The sequence below is a fragment of the Pygocentrus nattereri genome, chromosome 25 (genome assembly GCF_015220715.1).
Source record: "Pygocentrus nattereri isolate fPygNat1 chromosome 25, fPygNat1.pri, whole genome shotgun sequence".
NCBI classification, from domain to species: domain Eukaryota; kingdom Metazoa; phylum Chordata; class Actinopteri; order Characiformes; family Serrasalmidae; genus Pygocentrus; species Pygocentrus nattereri.
Genome location: NC_051235.1, coordinates 8,722,065 through 8,741,666, shown reverse-complemented (window position 1 = coordinate 8,741,666; position 19,602 = coordinate 8,722,065). Strand labels below are relative to the sequence as shown.

The 19,602-nt window shown below is 40.5% G+C and overlaps 1 protein-coding gene across 3 annotated transcripts in view; it reads right to left on the bottom strand.

Annotated features, from left to right (window-relative positions):
• Window positions 1-2,150: 2,150 nt before the first annotated feature.
• Window positions 2,151-19,602, bottom strand: part of zranb3 (zinc finger, RAN-binding domain containing 3) — a 98,677-nt gene continuing 81,225 nt past the window's right edge. For all 3 annotated transcript variants that reach the window (XM_017694574.2, XM_037534321.1, XM_037534320.1), the window contains 6 exons: window positions 19,415-19,516; window positions 17,698-17,840; window positions 14,754-14,891; window positions 8,612-8,978; window positions 3,724-3,855; window positions 2,151-3,037 (listed from right to left, as the gene is read on the bottom strand). In XM_017694574.2, the coding sequence (XP_017550063.2) occupies window positions 2,939-3,037; window positions 3,724-3,855; window positions 8,612-8,978; window positions 14,754-14,891; window positions 17,698-17,840; window positions 19,415-19,516 (981 nt within the window). In that variant the 3' untranslated portion in view covers window positions 2,151-2,938. The remainder of the gene's footprint in view (window positions 3,038-3,723; window positions 3,856-8,611; window positions 8,979-14,753; window positions 14,892-17,697; window positions 17,841-19,414; window positions 19,517-19,602) is intronic.

Sequence of the window (19,602 nt, the reverse complement as noted above, 5' to 3'; positions counted from 1 at the left end):
CCGTAACGGTGTGTGTGTATTTGTGAAGTTACACAACATGCCAACATGGTAGGAAATAAACATAAGGCAGTTAATAGCTCGGGAAACTAATGGTTTAGTCATTTAAACTGGGATTTTTTTAAGCCACACAAGTACCAAGTAACATTCCAGGCACACCTGATCTGGTGGATGCTGGTGTCTACAGGCAGATACAAAAGCACAGGCTGGCTTTTCAATGCCTTTAGTATAGGAGATACTTGTAATTCTTATTCCAGCATAGACTGAAGAATGAAAGGAGGACAAAAGAAAACTCAGACATGCTTTAGTCATCTCCAGTCTAAAGTAGCTGAGGTAGTGTCTCTGTTCGTGGATACCAGGTAAAAAAAACGGAGCATGAAGACACATCCATTTCTTTGACCTTTACATTAATGGCAGCGAGACGAGCATCCCAGCATCCTTGGAGAAGCTGACCATTCCGGGTAATACATCACGGCACAGTCTGCTCTTCTAAAAGGATGACTTGTGAACTCAAACTGCCAGAAAAGTGGTGGTGTGCGAATGAATCACAAAAGGCCAGTTAATATGGAGGGGCTTAATCTGTGTCAGGGCTTAGGGCTTTAACTAGCCCTAAGTCACAGAAGCAACCTCTTCAGGCCTTTTATCACACGTTACCTGGTTATTTTGTCCACACCTAGCTTATGATGTGGATCATTATTTGAAGCCAAGCATCTGTGTAAAATTAAATTGAACCAACATGATTAATGTAATGTTACTACAGTAGTACAAGATACATATCACTTACCTATAATAATACTGTTACATCAGCTTATTATTTCATGCCAGACCTGCCTCTTATCTAAGTTTATACAGAAATTTGAATATACCATCACAGAGTTACACTTTCTGTAACCCATTAAAGGCTTTTAAAACAGTGCTGACCATTCTGGACATGCAGCACGAGGAAAAAAAAGGGAAGCGCTGTGCTGAATTTACTGCAGAGAAAGAGAGACAGAGGGAGGTACTTTCACTCAGCTTAATGTTCCTTTATTAATCGTCAGATAGTACGTTTTTCACCCAGATACGGTCCCAAAAACAGTTCATAAATCAGTCTTTTATTAATCAAAAAGCTGATTCTGACCACACGGGTATAAAGATATGTGGACCAGACGTCCTCATCCACAATTTCCGCTGTGTGAATGCGATTCAATTGATGCAGCACTGTATGCCGCAGGAGGTTCAGAAGGATGAATTAAAGTTGCTAACTTGTCTCGTAGAATTTCTATAAACAGAAATGCAGTTGGTTTATGAAAAAAAAAAAAAAAAAAAAAAAAAGAGCCTCTATCCACATGCGTGCCTATCATCGGAGCCTGTTGCTATGGCGACAGGCTGTACGTGTCCCTGTGGTATTTGTCGAGTTTATGTAAGGAACAGAGATGGATTCAAATAAGGCACAAGTTTTTCAGCAGGACTTTTTCAATAATAATAATAATAATAAAAACACCAGGTAGTGATTCATGCAGAAACTGAACACTTGTGCACATATTTTTTTAATCATATATATGTACTTTATAGGTGAGGCACACGGTCTTGAACATTCTCTCTCTCTCTCTCACACACACACACACACACACACACACACACACACACACACACACACACACACAAAGACATTTTAGTCTTTTTTTTTTGGATTTTTATGTTCTGTCAAGTTCCATCACGCTATCATGATCATCACAGGCGGTGTGACGATAAAGTAAACACAACGACGCAAAGGCATACCTTGGCACCACGAAAGCCTGCACACGTTAAAAATAACACCAAAGAAGAAAGCTGAGGCTCTTTTCTCTCCCTCTATCTCACTCCTTCTCTGAAGATAAGCTTTATCATTCAGTAGAACCAACTCAGCAGTACCAGACTGAGACCACGCCGGTCACTCTGGGAACAGCCAGTTCTCTCACACCTGCTGCCGTGCTCTGCTAACTCGCCTTCTCTTTCTGCCTCTTTCTCTCCTTCTCTCACTTTTCCTGTGCTGCAGCCCCAAAACCCAACTCTCTGTCTCCCAGACCAAATAGAGCTACACATATGTCAATGGCAGCTGGAGAATTCTAGCTGTAGAAGTCTAATAGCACCAGAACTGGAGTCTGGATTTTTAAGAATAGTTCCAACACTGGTCAAGAATGAACTAAAATAATAGTTTATTTTGAAATGTCCACATTTGCCAAATTTGCCTACCTCTGCTGCTGGAAGCTACACTCTTAAAATGACGGTTGTTCAAGGGTTCTTTAGTAAAGTCAATCTGAACAACCACTTCATGAAGAAAAAATCTTTTAAGCATTCAAATGGCTCTTGGTTCTATAGAGAACCACTGTCTTTACTAAAAACCCCTGAAGAACCATCTTAAAGAGTGTAGGACTGCACAATAAAATGCTTGTTAATCATTATCGTGATACTGGCTTTTGCAATACTGATACAGCTGTGCAATATGCAATTGAGCCCTTTAATCAATCACAATTGTTTGGCAACACTTTATTTAGATCGCCCGCTGTAGATGTTTGTCTTGTATTTAACTAAGTTAACTTAGTATTTAACTTGTATTTAACCAAATATTTAACCCTAACCCTTACACTGGTCCTAAATCTACCCCTGGTACTCTGGTTAATTTGAAAAGACTACAGTCTACAGATTCTGTCTATAGATCTAAATAAAGTGGGGCCCAATTTTTTTTTACTGTGTGATGTGAGCATCTTGACCACAGATCCACTCATCATTTCGGCCTTTAAAGCAAGAAAACGCTTGCTTTCACACAGAGCCACTTACTGTGTGGAGCCATCGGTGTTGTGGCAGCAGTGTCAGTGTCAATTACATTCAGAGTTTTCAAAGCTATCACAGATCTGAATCTCTTTTCTAACTTCTGCATTCATTAATGAACTGAAACATGAGTAAAACCTGAAAAAAGCAGTTATTTCTTTGTGAAAAATCGGGTGATGTCAGATGCCAGTTTAGAAGCAGCTTGTCCTTTCTTCATCTGACTCCTCTCTTTGGCCTGCTGGGCAGTCCTCTGCAATAAAAGACATCAGTTACACGTCAACATCTCACATGAGGAGTCAGAGTGGGGCATAGGGCCAGTATGACAACGGATAGTGTAACAGTATGCTATTCCAAGTATATCTATCATTAATAGGTTTAGAACAAAAAAACAAAAGCCTACAATAAACATCAACAACTAGCATGCAGTACCTGCATAACCAGCATAAGTATTTTTTTAATGTCACTTTTTAAATATTTCCATATATTTTTATTTCTAACTTTCTAATCACGGCTTTGCTGGTGCATTATGTCAAGTCCATCTCCCCTCATGTGGGGAGATGATGATACTGTATCTTGCAAACCAGACTACTTATTTATACCTCCAGCTCCATGTATTTAGGTTCTAATCATAAACCTATTCTTGACTATGAAAAAATGTCCAGATGCTAATTTTGCCTTCGATAATCTGAGTAAAGCAGGAGCACTTCCAGTTAAATGTGAGGGTATTTCACAAAGCAGGATTTCTCTGTTAGCCAGATGACTTAAGCCAAAAGTTAAGTCTGTCCAATAAGAGAACATTTAAGGGACACTTCTTTTGGACAGGGCTAACTAAGCAATCTTGCCTTGTAAAACACCTCCCTGGAGTAAAATGTGCTACAGAAACAGAACAGTGTGTAAATAGTAGTGCGGTGTATAGAAAGCTGAAAGCTTCTTTACCATGCGGTGACAGACAGTACAGAGCGTTTGCAGGTTGTCCAGTAGACACTGGCCTCCTCCACTGTACACAGGATTGATGTGATCCACCTGCCAGAACTGGCCTTCTACTGGGTTACGAATCATCTCGTTCAGCTACAACACAAAACACACACACACACACACACACACACACACACACACACACACACACACACACACAGAGTTTAAAGGTGCACTAGTTAAGAAGACAGAAAGGCTACCATAAGGGATACAGACCTAGAGGATGCATTTCTCTACTCTAAAGCCAAGAACAGATGGCCATAGTCTGTGCCTCGTTATTAAAAGTGCCAGTGACTCTCCAGCCGCTTTTTTCATCCAAACTGATTTCACACTTCAATCTTTCATGCTAGCAGAATATTGGCAGTGTATAACTGATGCGTTTGTGTGTGAGAATGCATGTTTTTATTCCTTAAGGGGACTCAATAGATTGTAAAATCTCACCAATCTTGAACGGACATGCCTGCCTCCTCTCAAAAACCAATTTAAGGATTTTTTTCTATTTTGGGTTACTTATTATTATGGTTAGATTTTGCCTGTTAATGGGGTTTTGGTAAGAGTCACAATAAGAGTCCAAATAGATCACAGTATGACATTATATGTTCTCCCACAACCAGTGAGATGCTGTATTTGGTAATCTTAACGGACTACGAATGCAGCACTGGTTTGATTCAGGGTGGAGCTGTAGCAAACTGGTTCACCTACTTGGTCTTTCATAGCCTAGCAACTGAAAGTATACCTCTGAAAACCTTTACAGTGTGCCATAGCATGTTTGTAAATCTGAAAACTTGCCAAGAAGTGGTGGAAAGGGTGAATTGTTATTCATTTCTCAAACCAAATGCAAAAGAAGAGATGTGTAAGATCTCAAAGTGTGAAACTAGAAAAGAAGAATTGTATACCGAACATTTCATTGAATTGACTATCTATCTATCGACACTGTTATCGCCATCGCTGTGTCACATATATAAATATTCCAGTCCAGACAATATATTACTTGACACTTGCTGTAATATACGCAGCTCCTCAAAAACACAGAGAAATATTGTTTGTGTGCCTGTGTTTGCAAAGCCGTGGTCTGCCGTTTCCCTGCTGCTGTGAAAAGATACAGGAGAAATCATTAGACGGCCTGCAACTGCTGAGCCCCAGGAGATTCTGGGTAATGTAGTTTCCCTTTCCAAATTGCTCTCTAGGCTGTTTTGGCTCGCTGAGCAGCAGTGAGGGACTATGGCAGCTTCAGAAAAGCTTTAGCTTGAGTGGAAAAGACAGAGAATGTGAGTGTGTGTGTGTGTGAGGGAGAGTAAAGGCTGGAGAGTGAGGGGTCCTGCGAGAGCTGAACTGAAAGCTGAACCAAAGCGCTGGCATTTCAGCTTGTGGAGGCCGTTTTAGACTCTGAGCCTCAGGGGAAGCTACAACGCGGAAATCAATCCACTTTCTTCCCCACGACAAAAACAGCACCATCCCATAATTATCCCCAATCTCCACGGAGCACCGGGAGCCCACGGAGGATGATGATCACTGAATACAAGAGGGGAGTTTCTCTTCATGACCTAGGTCGATACACACACACACAGGCCAAGCCGTTCAATACACACAATGTGGGCACTTAAGAAGTCCCCTCTCTCACACATGTTGGTATTACTATGTTTGTAAGTACTTCTGCTGACATTGGCAATACAGAAGCTGAGTATTCCATCAGCTATGCCTACACTCAGATCTATACAGTGCAACAATATTGTAGCATGATCACACATTCAAACGCTGTGTGAAGTTCAAGTGCTCATGGAAGCTGTAGCAGATTATTCATAGCCAATTCATTATTAGGGCTTTTCTAAGTACGTTTCTAAATAGTATGTGTAATATCAAACATGTTACCACTGCCTAAGCCATTTTCTAAAGTGCATGTATGATTAGTTTATGCTGTTATCATATGTCCATATTTCAGCTCTATAGGTCAAGTCTCTGGTGTTGGTTTTTGGATTGTATACTACTGGAGTATGTTTAGGGTGGAGATGGATGGAATGTGTTTTATGTTCCATGTTTTACTTATGAAATCCATCAATTCAATAAATCCATAAAAGGTAACATTTTTAAAATAAAATGTTTTGTATTTAATCATGAAATTTATAACCAAATTTATGACCATAGGTAGAGGTTTCCTCAGTCAGTGATGCAAAAAAAAAATAATACTAATCAGCCTTGTGGTGAACCTGAATTGTAATGGAGTAAATTAACTGTCTGAACATTTCACAAAATGAACATTAAAACGTAAACCTCTCACATTTGCCCAGTTTTTTACTGCTAAAATGACAAGTTGTTCCATTTATAGAGATAAAAATAATACTTTGAACCATTTTATGTATGTTTTATCTTTGAACAGTTACAGCAACAGTACTATAAACAAGCTTTTCTCACAATGTCCTGTAGTGTAATGTAATGTAGTGAAATGTTCTTACTTTCTTTCCACCATCAGGTCCTCACAAAGAGTTAAAAGCAAACACTGCTCTGGACTGCCAATATCACCACACACAAACACATTCTTGCTCTGTTAGGCTGCCAATACCTTCCCTTCAACACCCACCTACACCTTATTTCTCCTCATGAGCACAACACACACACACACTCACTCTCTCTCACCCACACACACACCTACACACCTTCCAGGTCTCAATACTTTTACATTAATTCCTCTGTACAGCGTAAGCAGCAGTGTGTGTTGTATGAGCTTGGCTTTTGTACTGAGGGCCAGTTAGAGTAGAAAGCCTCTCATTGATCTGAAGCCGCCGTTGCCGCTGCCGGCAGCTCGGCCAGAAATGTCAAACAAAAATCAAACCTCCATCTTGCAGCAATGCACTGTGGGAAAAAAAAAATAAATCAATGCCAATCTGACAGACCAGGCAGTCTGTTAACACCACACCCCCCAGAGACGCCCCTCAGATTCTGTATATTAGTGCTGAACAGAAGTTTCACCTCTCAGACAGGTAATATTTTGTTATATTGCATTTTAGAGGTGTTACCAGTCTTGTACTTCTCTGACAATATATGTTACTACTGATGAAGCAGCTTTTACAGGGAAACAAGTTGTTAATCATTTGGTTGCTTTTCCCATATTGCTACATTTTGGTAGACTTTAAACATATTGTTACAATTCATAACATTCAGTACGGTACAAAGTCATAGATAACCCCTCTGCTTATTTAACTTCAGTCAAAATAGCCATTAAGCCATCAATTTTTCTGTATTAGCAGAAAACCTATAATTCTGCCACACAAAGTATATCAAATCTATCAGGATTTATCAGTAAGTCCACTCTTTACTCTTTTTGTACATGCTAGTTTCATGTTTAACTCTTTCAACCTTCCAGTCTTAAAACAACATGACATAGTTGATCCCAAACCTTTCACTGACATCGTTTCCCTTCAAAGAGACACTGTTATTAACACTAGCAACCACCCAATGCACCTTAGCGCTCTTGAAATTTCTTTATCTAGTGCATCTTTACGATGAGATCAGACAGAGTTTCCAAAACTGGGGATCAGAAAATGATGAGATACAGAGAAAATTTGACTTCTAACATCTATGCAAGACCTGGTAGACCACCAAAACCGTCACAACCAGATAAACAGTACTTTAGGATTTCGACTGTCAGAGAACAGAGAAAATCAAGCTCTACTCTCGCTTCAGATCTGGCCCAAAAAAAAAGGTGTTTCTATTCATCCTTCCACTGTGAGAAGACATCTCTACACTATGGGTCTGAGAGGATGTGTAGATGTGAGGAAGCCATTACTGAGGAAATGAATTAGCCAAAAAAGGTAAAATTGCACTAGAACACCAGAAATGGACAAGAGACATGAGAGGCGGCGCTTTTATGCGCTGATGTGTTTCAATTGTAATTAGGATTACTTGGATTGTGAGAAGCAGAAAATGCAACCAGGCTGAACTTTAGAGGTATGTAAGCGAAAGCTGCACACACTAAATACTGACACTGCACTGGTACTGTAATGGCATTAATCTCCATTGATAGGAGGGGAAAAAGAAAATGGATGTGATCCAACCTTGTAACAAATCTAGCATGAAATAGCACTCACTCACATTGTTTGATGTGATGTTGTTAGTTATGTATTTCTTTCTTCTGATTATTTACTGAATGAGTAGTTTGGTAAATGATAGCCTACGTTTAGATGCTCATCTTAAGTACTTTACTTAAAACAGTGCATTTTAAAACACAGCGGATTATAAAGAACAAGTATTGATATTAACTGATGGGTTTCAACATCAGAAAAGACCAAGTGGTATCGTGCCATTCCTAATGATTTGTGTGATAAACAAAGAGGCTTCCTGAGGTAGAAGGCTTTGAATCCATCTCTGCAGGAGTGTGTGCAAGTCTCAGCTGCTTCAGAAGTTTTGCTAGCCAGCTGTAGTTCAACGTCTCAGCTATACTGGTACATGCATGCAGTCAAAAGTATGGTATCATGATGCTTTCTTTTGAAAATTAAATGTTCTATATAATCTGAAAATACCTGTCAAGGCTTTGTTAGCATAAAATTATTTCCAAATACTCTGGGTAGAACTCTGTAGTCATGTTGATCAAAGTGTTTCTTTTTCAAACTATTGTTAAAGCACATATTAAACCGTTTTGCCACAGTGGGGCGTATCATTATTTCCAAAGTAGCACTGGCACAAATATCATCACATGTATTTAGATGTGTGATAGTGCTTTCCTCAAAATAAACCTGCCTAAGTATTCCCAAACTTTTGACAGCCAGTGTACATCCCTCCTGTTTCAGAGGTAGTTGTGCCAGCCAGCTGTTGTTGTCCAGTATGTCGGTTCTACACATGTGAGCATGTGTCTCACCTGTTTGAGAGGCAGCTGTGCTAGCCAGGTGTTGTCCAGTATCTCTTTGCGATGTGTGTGCGGGGCGTCGCGGACACGCAGGTACAGCTGGTGGGCGTGGAGGCCGCAATGCTGACACACACCCTCCTCAGCTTCCAGCACACGGGCGCGCATGTAGCTCTGATTAGAGCGCAGCTGGAACTCCTCCATGCAGGCAGCACTGCAGAAGCCCCCAGCCCAGCCTGAGTGATCAGTGCTGGGCTTCTGGCAGGACAGGCACAGCGGGTTTCCTCCAGAATCCAGAGCCTGCACGTACCCCGACTCACTCCCGGAGCCCGTTTCCACACACTCAGTTTGCTCCAGGGCAGCAGAGCAGGGCTCTGTCTCTCTGTGGAAACACACAGAAGAATAAACGCATAGTACTTCATGCATGGACGAATGTACTGCATGTTATATTTCTCCATAATGCTAATCCAGGTAGATGCCTCAATATCTGTTTTACAAATGTTCATGTATTGACAACAGGACTGATAGACATACACAGTTATATACAAAGGTTTGTGCACCCCTGGTCAAATTAGATGTACTGTTGATTTTCTAAATGAAAATAAGTTAACGTCCTCTACAGAGGACACTCCTCTGCACTTTTCAATGCACAATAACTTTTCATTCGCTCATTTTATCATATTGAAAAAATCCCAAAACATTAAAACACAAAATTAGGCCTATGGAAAATTTGACACATTTGAAATTTGTTTTATTTTTTTTTAATATATTAATAAGTCAAGCAAATAAACAGAAATTGTGCACTAAAAATTGCAAAAAAAAATGTAATTTTAATTTGAAAAGGGATTTTGCAATTTTTGCAACTGATAAACATTCACTGGGCACTTTTTTTTTGATACATCTACCCAGTATCTAAACTTATTTTCCATTTTATCAGTTCCATTTAACACAGTTCCATTTATACACGCACATAACTGACCAGAAACTGACCACTGATGAAGGACTTGAGGATAACACAGGCTAAGCAGCTATCACAGGTGGACCAACAAGGTCGGTGTGTCTAATAGAGTGGACAGTAAATATGCACAGTGTTTAAAAACAGATGAACTACAATCTGTAACTGCAGAACTACAAAGTGCTACCTGACAAAATGGACAATGAGTGTAGATAAAAATTAGGTATACTTAATAGAAGCGCCCAGTGAGTGCATCATATCACCAGTATCATAATTTGGTGCAGCCCAGAGGAGCACGGGTTCTCCTGTGTCTTGCTCTCTCTCTGTGATCCGTCCTCATGCTTCTTAGAAAGAGTTTTTCCTGACAAACCTGCTTTCAGCCAATGTCCACATCTTTCAGTAAGAGTGTTGATCTAGGATCAGACTCCATGTACTTACATAAGATAAAAAGCCAAACACCACCCCTACATCAAGATTTATGGTGAATATGGCCTTGTTAAGAGCCTCTTTAGTAGTGTGCTCTCAGGCTGGCTTCTACCACTGGTCAGGTTCAGGTGGGGGCAGCAGGTGAGCAAGAGTGAGAGAATATGAGAGAGCGGGAGAGTGGGCGAGTGTGAGAATGAGTGAGTGGGCCGGTGAGCATATGAGTGGGTGAAATCATGAGTGCTTTTCTGTGCCGAGATGAAGGTGCTTATGATGCTAAACTTTATCTGGAAAGCACTGCTGATGTGTTCCATGGCAAAAAATGTCCTCTTCCATCCCTCCTCTCTCCTTCCCTCCGTAATTCTGCCTTCTATCTCCCGTGCACTATTTTCTTGGTTTGATGTCTCTCTTTTCTCATTCTCTTCCTTTCTTTTAAATCTCTTCAAAATAATACTAATAACAATGATTAAAAAAAAGACTCCCAGACGGTCCTCAGCAGGGCTTAATTTTCCTCATCTGGTTTCCATAGTAACATTGGCGTGCGTGTGCGTGTATGTGTTTGCGTTTCAGGCGCTGGATTAAACCCTCATCCTCTGTGCTAAGCATTCTCCAGCAGGCTCTGCAGAGTGCACACACACACACACACACACACACACATCTGAGGTTTAGCAGGGCAAACAGTCTGCCACTACACACATAATTACACACGGAAATGTGCTTTCAAAATAAATTGTGGCTGCTATGCAATATTTTTTTTTCCCCCAGCGTTGCAAATCCATAAATATGTATCTGTCAGTTCCACTCCCTGCCCCACCCTGACCTACGCACAGTAATGTGATGAGGCAAAAGCCAAGTGAAAAATATATATATATTCATTTCCATTTTTGGATTGGACACACCTGGGGTGCAGCAGTAGATGCAGCAGCTGCTGTAGAGGGGTGTGGAGGAGGGGAGTATGGAAAATATAATGATAAAAGCAAGAGCGATAGAGAGAGGTAAAAAAAGAAATGTGGCCATAAGAGAATGCGACGCTCCTGAGTGTGCTGGTGTATCAGCTGGGAGCCGAAATTCATTGTAGCAGAGTTGAAGGCGTCAGGGCTTCACTAACAAACTTAAGCGGAATAGTAAGCAGCTGTCACATATGATCAAAAAACCTGTCTTGTGCGTGATGATGGTGCGTGTGCGTTTTCATAGGCAGCAGCCCGGCGGGTTATCTTGAGTTTAGACTGTCTGTCCTGTTTTTGGGACTCTATTAGTGAATGTGAAATCATTCATTAGTTATTCATTCACATTAACTTCAGTATAAAGTCCTAATACGACCTAACAGTTCTGCAGTCAGATTAGCAGGAACTGTGATGGTAATACACTCACCTTTGTCTATGGCCACTATGTTCAAGTGATTGATTTTTCAGCATCAAAAGGAAACATTTAACAGAAAATTACACAATATTGTCTGCATTTTCTGCTTCTCACAATTCAAGTAATCCCAATTATCCACATCTTACATCTTCAGTTTCAGTGTTTTTTTCTCAGAAACACTCTTGACAGCTACACATCCTTTCAGACCCACAGTGATGAGATGTCTTCTCACAGCGGAAGGATGGACAGAAACACCTGTGGATTGGATTTTTTCAGATCTGAAGAAAGAGCGGAGCTGGATTCGTTCAAAGAGGTAGGCTTTAAGTGCTGTTTCTCTGATGGTGACAGGGTGGTCTACCGGGTCTTGCATGGTGTATAACAATCTAATTTTCTCTCTACCTTCTAATCTGTTTATTTTTACCCTCAGTTTTGAAGCTTCTCTTTCATTTATTTCTTTTGACCTTTCCTTTCTTACGCACGTACATGATCTTATATTAAATCTCAAAAATTAATAACTTGTACTTAGTGGCCATTTTGATTAGAAATAAGTGTTTTTTCTCCAACTTTTGCACAGTGATACATCAACCTTTAACTAAAATTTAAGTAAATTTAAGTAAATTTAGTTCAAATCTAAAACAAAAACATTATACAAACTCTTTTTTAACAAACACACATCACAATTACTCACATTCCTATATTTGGCACTTTATGCAACCTCTCCACCAATTTAAGAGCAACGGGTCTTCTACTGTAATGCTTGATAACACTGGAGAATACAGGGAATCTGAGACCACTCCTCAAAACCAAAGCTCTCCAGACCATCCAGAGCTCTAGGTCCTTTTTTGGAGTCTTTCTTTCAGCTCACTTTCAATAGAGTTTAGGTCAGGGAAACTTGCATGGCCATGTCAAAAGCTTGATTCTGTGGTTGTTGAACCATTTTTCTGTGGCTTTGGATGAATGTTTTAGATCCATGTTCTACTGGAAGATCAAACAAAGATCCAGTTTTAGCTTTTTTAGCAGAGGCAAATTTTCATTTAAAAGTTTTCTGGCATGTCAAGTACAGCAGTTCATGATGCCATGTATCCTAACCAAGTTCCTAGGGCCTTCAGAGGAAAAACAGCCCCAAAACATCACACATACTCCACCATACATAATAGCTTCGAGGATATTCTTTTTTATGACGTCATTATTTTGTTTTTCTATTTAACCACAGAACCCAGTTCTAGTCAAAGTTCCAGTGGCGTCTAATGAACTTCAGATGTGTACATTTATGGTTAGGTACAAGAAAAGGTTTTTATCTGGCACACTTTCCAAATGGTTTGGAAATAGAGTGAGGGTCTAATTGTACTTTTGGAGACTTGACCCCAAAATGCTGCCATCTTCTGTAAATCTCCAGCGATAATGCTTTGATATTTTTTACCTCTCAAACCATCCGTCTCATTACTCATTACTCTCAATCATCATAAAACTCCTCATTTATTGTCCCAACTGTGGAACATTTTCAGGTATGTAGCTACTTACATGCAAAGCCACTGCCTGATTTATGAAGGTCAACAACTTTTGGCTTAATTTATTTGTGTATTCTCTTATCTTGCCAATGTTGATGAATGATTAAGGGATTTTGGCCTTGGTTTCACTTCATATTTAAACCCCAATGAAACAAGAAGTCATGGTCATGGATAACCATGGAACACTCAAGTAGACTTTAAAAAAGACTGTTTTGGTCATAAGAACTTCATGGAGTGGAAATAAATACAGCACATGTGGCTTTTTGTCTTTGCTTTCCAGAACTAAATTTACTTTGATTAAAATCATCAGATTTCTCATATATTTTCAATGTAAGACTGAGCTAATTAACAAAAAATAAAATTTCCCATGACTTTTTTTTCATCTGTTTTTACCAAAAATACCAACACTTATGGAGATGATTGTACGTTAGTGCAGGGATTGTGCTAAAACGACTCACTTTATGGTATAACATCTATGCTACACATCACATAAGTGTTATCACAATATTAGCCTTTGCGATAGGATCGCAGAAGGATGCACTATGCGAATGAGACCTTTAACTAATCTGATCAGATAATCTAGATATCTGCACTGTGGGTACCTAGTGTGAGGCCACTATGTAAACCATTTTGGACTAATATTATGCAGGACATCATATCAAGAAATCACTAATATCATGTGCTGCTCCAAATTTAGACTTGAGGCTGATATTGGTGATACGGTGATATTGCTGGTCAAACTGTCCCAGGGTGCTTCATGTCTGTTGAGTCTGTCACATAGAGACACCCTACAGCCATCATCCTAGAATGTGGGAGTTTCCATGTTGCGTTCAGCTCAGAGGTAGTCGCAAAGTTAGAGTGCATTCCATAACAGATGGGAATGGCACTGTCATTAAGGCAAGGGAATGTGTAACCAAAAATTAGAGAAGAAATTATGCATGCAAATATGTTTTTGTCTGGAGAACTTATATTGGAAGTTATATGTCTCCCTGCAATCTACTGACTGTCTAACACTAATTAGGATATACACTGAGGAGGCACAGCATTATGACCACCTCTTTGTTTCTACACTGATTGTCCATTTTATCAGCTCCACCTACTATATAGGTGCACTCTGTAGTTCTACAATTACAGATTGTAGTCTATCTGTTTCTCTGATATTTTGTTAGCCCCCTTTTACCCTGCTCTTAAGTGGTCAGGAACCTCATGAACCTTCACAGAGCAGGTATTATTTGGGTGGTGGATCACTCTCAGCACTGCAGTAACACTAACGTGGTGGTGGTGTGCTAGTGTGTGTTGCGCTGAGTGGATCAGACACAGCAGTGCTGCTGGAGTTTTTAAACACCTTAGAGTCACTGCTGGACGGAGAACAGTCCACCAACCAAAAATATCCAGCCAACAGTGTCCTGTGGGCAGCATCCAGTGACCACTGATGAAGGACTAGATGATGATTAGCTCATACTGTACAGCAAGAGATGAGACATTGTCTCTGACTTTACATCTACAAGGTGGACTGACAAAGTAGGAGTGTCTAATAGAGTGGACAGTGAGTGGACACAGTGCTTAAGAACTCCAGTAACGCTGCTGTATCTGATCCACTCGTACCAGTGCAACACACACTAACACACCACCACCACATCAGTGTTACTACAGTGCTGAGAATGATCCACCACCCAAATAGTACCTGCTCTGTGTGGGTCCACGGCAGTCCTGACCACTGAAGAACAGGGAAAAGGGGTCTAACAAAGTATGCAGAGGAACAGATGGACTACAGTCTGTAGTCTTGTAGAGCTACAAAGTGCACCTGTATAGTAAGTGGAGCTGATAAAATAGGCAATAAGCGCAGAAACAAGGAGGTGGTCATAATGTTATGCAAGTGCAGTCATTGTGTTCATGTTGTGTCTGTTCATACTTGTCAGCTTGGGTGAGTAGTTTGGTTATCGATCTCCTCTTGGAGGGGAAGCTGTCCTTATTGATGATGCGTACGGTTCCGCCCTCTCGCTGGGCAGCACCGAGGGAGGTCTGAGCCACGTCCTGCTTAGAGAGATACCTGAGAGAGACAGAAAGAGAGAAACAGAGCAGGTGAGTGAGTGAGCGAGTATGCACTGGTAGAGGAAGTGGGGCTTACATCAAAGAGCTTACAGTGTGAAGGTTTGGAAGTCCTGTATGAAAGTGTCAAGGGGGCCTTACCTTCAAAAGACCACCACACACGCGCACACACACAAACAGATGAAAGGGACTATATGAAAGCTGCATGTGAGGGTTTGGGTACCACTGTGCGTGTGTGTGTGTGAGTGTGTGAGTGTGTGGGGGGTTGGGGGGTTCAGCACAGCAGGCTCTTCTGGAAAATAATCACTTATAAGCCTGACTTACATATCGGGTAACTTAATTAAGAGTGACGGACAGCAGACGCAAACAGACAGGCAGACAGGCAGAGTGAGATAGCAGGAATAGACATTTGTACACAAAGAGAGAAAAACAGAGAGAGAGTAAACAGATGGAGGGAAAGATTGAACTAGAATGGACACTGACAGAGAAAGAACAGAGACGGAGAGATGGAGCCAAGCAAACAGAAGAGCACAGAGACTGATGAGCAGACAGGCAGAGAAACGGAACTAAACTCATAAGGGAACAGGCAGATAGCTAGAAAGAGACAGAGAGAGTGATGGATACACAAGCAGACAGAGGCTGAGGCAGTGAAAGAGATAGAAACGTAAGCATGTGCTTGTATGAAAACTCACCGGCCACTTTTACTAACCCTATTACAAACATCTGCCTTGACTTTTTTCCTTACTGTACTATTATTTTGCTTTACTGCACTTACTGATTTTCTTAAATTCAGAAACAAGATTTCAGGATATCAGATTTCAAAATAGAACATGGTACAGACAGACATGTATTTTACTTAAAATAAAAGAGGATACTAAAGCAAAAACATAAAGGAATAAGTGCTATTTCAGGTTACAGTAAGCTTCAGATACATTTACATACATTTAGATACTGCCACAACTTTACTGTATGTAGAAAAAAACCCATCAACCGTCGTATGCCAAGATGACCTGATACTAGAATGTTGTCTGCCATTGTTTCTTTATTAGGAAACAAACTAGCTAGTCACTTGTAGGAGTCCAGTATAGTGGCTGGATTAAAAAAAAAAGCTGGCTAAGCTCACAGCCATCCTGTCTCTAAAAGTTATTCAAGTTTGTCTGAAGCATTGAACAAGTAAAGCAGGTATCCTTGTGTATTTAGCAATGGACATACCACTTTTATTTTTTTTTCCCACAGCTCTGTTTTTGTTGTAGCACTGTTCTTGCAATTGCCTGCATACCAGTATTTGTGTTTGGTTGTTTTGCATGTCAGTCAAATGGCCCTTTTTTGCCAGTGTCGGCGGTTTGTCTCCATGCTGAGCTACCAGACTTTCTAGTGCAGTGTTTTTCGACTTTAGGGCTGTGGTGGCTGTTGATGAAGATTTAACTAAACCAATCATTTTAAATGTGACAAATATTGTGGTGATAATTATGTGTAAAAATAAAACATGAAAAATACTACATGTTTAGACTGAGCTCAGTGAATTTCGGCCAAAAGCTGGCAGACATAGCTCATTGGATGTCTTTACAGTGCGTGTCAGTGTAAAATATTTCTGTTTTTGATGGTATAGTATTCAGTCACCATGGGTCCATGGCAACAAACAATACTGTAGGATTTTTTTAGTTTTTATTATTTAGTGTGAATATTAATTTCAGTGAAATTCGACAGGCAACACTGACAAGCTAGTTAAATCTTCTTGTGGGCTATGAAAGCTTTTGTGGTTGGTTGTGAGGTACATGAGCAGCAGAGGTTTGGGAATCTGTGCTCAAGCAATAGCCAGAGGTCTGCTTTGCGAGAATATAGTTCAGCAATAGTGTTTGGCTTTTTTCCCCCGTCAAAAACGGATGGAGGGAAATGGAGACTAGAATGGACAGTGATAGAGCAACCCGTCAAAAATGGATCTCTTGCTGTTGATTTAATGAAAATGATGTGCTGGCAGAAACAATGGCACATGAAAAATATGCCCACTGTCCGTTGAAAAAGCTGAACTTTTGACACAGTGTGCCAGGCGTCAGCCAATAGGAAATGGTGTGGGGCAGGGCTTCACATAGGCATGACAATGTTGAACAAAATAAAGGAGAAAATAATCACTGCTCTCAATTCACATTCAGAGCTAATCAATCCACATTTTCATATAGTTGGACAGTGACTGGTATCATACATGCCTTTTTTTTGCTCCATTTTATGAAAAAGAGCAGTGACTGCTGGCAGCTTTTGCTCATAAGCTTTCAAGTTCATAAACGTAAAACTCATTCTTCGATCTCCACCCACAAGCACAACCACAACAAACCAGCAACGTGCGCATCAAAGTGTTTTTTGGACAGATACCAAAAATGTCTCAACACAGCCTTAGATGAATTCTAGTTGTCAGTGGAATTGGTTTAATCTCATTTCCATGCTACAGAAAATTTGTTCTCCTACCTTATACGTATATCGACTATACAAGTGTACAATTATAGACTGTAGCCCATCTGCCGTCTTGCGCAATTTGCCTTGATCCATTCATCACTGGCCAGTTTCTGACTGCTTTGGTGGACCATTCTCAGCACTCAAGTGACACTGACAGTGTGTAGCGTGTGTAATGCTTGTACACACATTACTGTCACTGCTACGGTCCAATATCCAAAAACATCAAGCCGAGTGGCTCTATGGTCAGAAACTGGCCACTGATGAAAAGCTAGGAAATAGGTAACAAAACATAGTGATAAGATAGTTAGTGTGTGTTTATGAACGTGTGTGCATGCCTGTGTGTATGTGCATGTTCTTGCCTCTTGGTGCTGCTGTGCCTGCGCTGTGTGTGTGTAAGCTCGTCCAGCAGCAGTATCGGATTGCTGAACACTTGTCCGCTCTTCCTCACCATCCTCTGCTTCATTGCCGTCAGAAAACTCCATTCGTGCACGAATCGCACCACCTAATGCCAGACACACACACACCCCCCACACACACAAACACACACACACACAAAAAGACTACTACACAATCTAGCCTTGGCTTCCAGGATCAGACTCCCCAGGGATTTACACTTTATAGAGCTGTCTTGTCCAACAATTATCTGCTGACAGCCTCAACATTACTGTTCATCCATATCTGTAATGCTCCAACAGTACTCTACTAATGGTATGTTTTGACACTTTACTTTTTTTTTTTTAATTATTGCTGGTTGTTGCCATTTCCCACCCACTGTCTGAATCTCCACTATCATACGCCTCCAACCAATCGAAGAGTGTGAAGAAGAGGGTGTGCTTTCTCGGAAAAGCCTGAAGCCTGAGACTATCTTTTCGCACTGCTGCTGATCGCAAATGGCTGTGGATCCTTTCTTAGCCAGCTCCACCACTCAGGAGCCTACTCTTGTGTTTTTTTAGGTATAATAAAGGTCAAAAGTATGGAAGCAGTTAGGTTTCACTGACATCTAGTTTAAAGCAACTTTTCCTAAACTGGTTTGCAGTAATGTGCTCCTACTCTTCAAACTCTTTGCTGATAATGCACCTTCTACTAAGCAATTCTTTACCAGCTCTTGGAGGCTGTTGACACCTTGCTTCAAAATGCATGCCTTTTTGACTGCATCATGTTCGGCTTTCATCTAATTGCAAAAAAAAAAAAAAACTGCTTGTAAACTTGAGCTGAAAGATGGATCATGTTTAAATCATCATTTTAATTAGAGTCTCCAAGTTTTAAGCAGTACATTTGCTACCTAATAACACTTGTGAACAGCTTGTGAACTGTGTGTAAATAAGACTAATAAGAAGCCCCACCCACATGTTAAGACAACGACAACACAACCACAAATAACTGGCCATCTGGTGCTTCGGTTTTAAGCGGACATTCTGGTCTTCAAACAGGTCCGGAGCTTAAAATAGAGGAGATATTTCTAATTTAAATCACAGGCACGAAACTAATCAGAAACATCACAAGCCCTAGTGAAAACACACTCTGGATGCAACTGTGGCCAGATCACTAAATCCACATTCGGAGGTGGTCAGAGACAGATCTTGATCGCATCCAACACAAGTTTAAATAGAACGCGTTTGCTATATCCAGACTCGCTTACTAAAGCCGAAATATGTCTCCTGAATGATGACCAGCAGGTAAGAAGATAAACAAGGAAACGAAAGATGAAGGATGCAGGGCTAGAATTATCTTGAAACCAAGTGACTTTTTTTGCACTCAATGAAGCCGTTTAAGATGAGCTTGTCAATTTGTATGATAACGGGGGAAAAGTGATCTTATCTGCTCACACTGGGCATACATGTAAACAGAATCCAGTAACTGTATATCCAAAGCTGATCCATACACGAAACAAGTTAATGTAAGGTTGTGAACAGCCTGTTAATTAAACACATCTGAACAAGAGAATCAAGTGCATATGATTAGAGCTGGAGGATCAGGAGCTAAACAAATGGAGAATCAGTCAGTTGGACACTTGCTGCAGACATTTAGTCAAGCCATGTCGATTAACACATTCTTAGTTCACACGCAGGAACTCACATGTCTTCTGTTCTCAGTGCGGCTGAATTCTGGAGGCAAATCCTCCCAGTTCTGCATTCTGATATCCAAAGGTATGAAGTTGCAATTGAGTGGGAGGCCATCCTGAGAGAAAACACACACACATAAAGAAACAACATAAAGATCAGCCAGAATTTAAGGGATTTCTCACTCTGTCTGTCTAGGGGGAA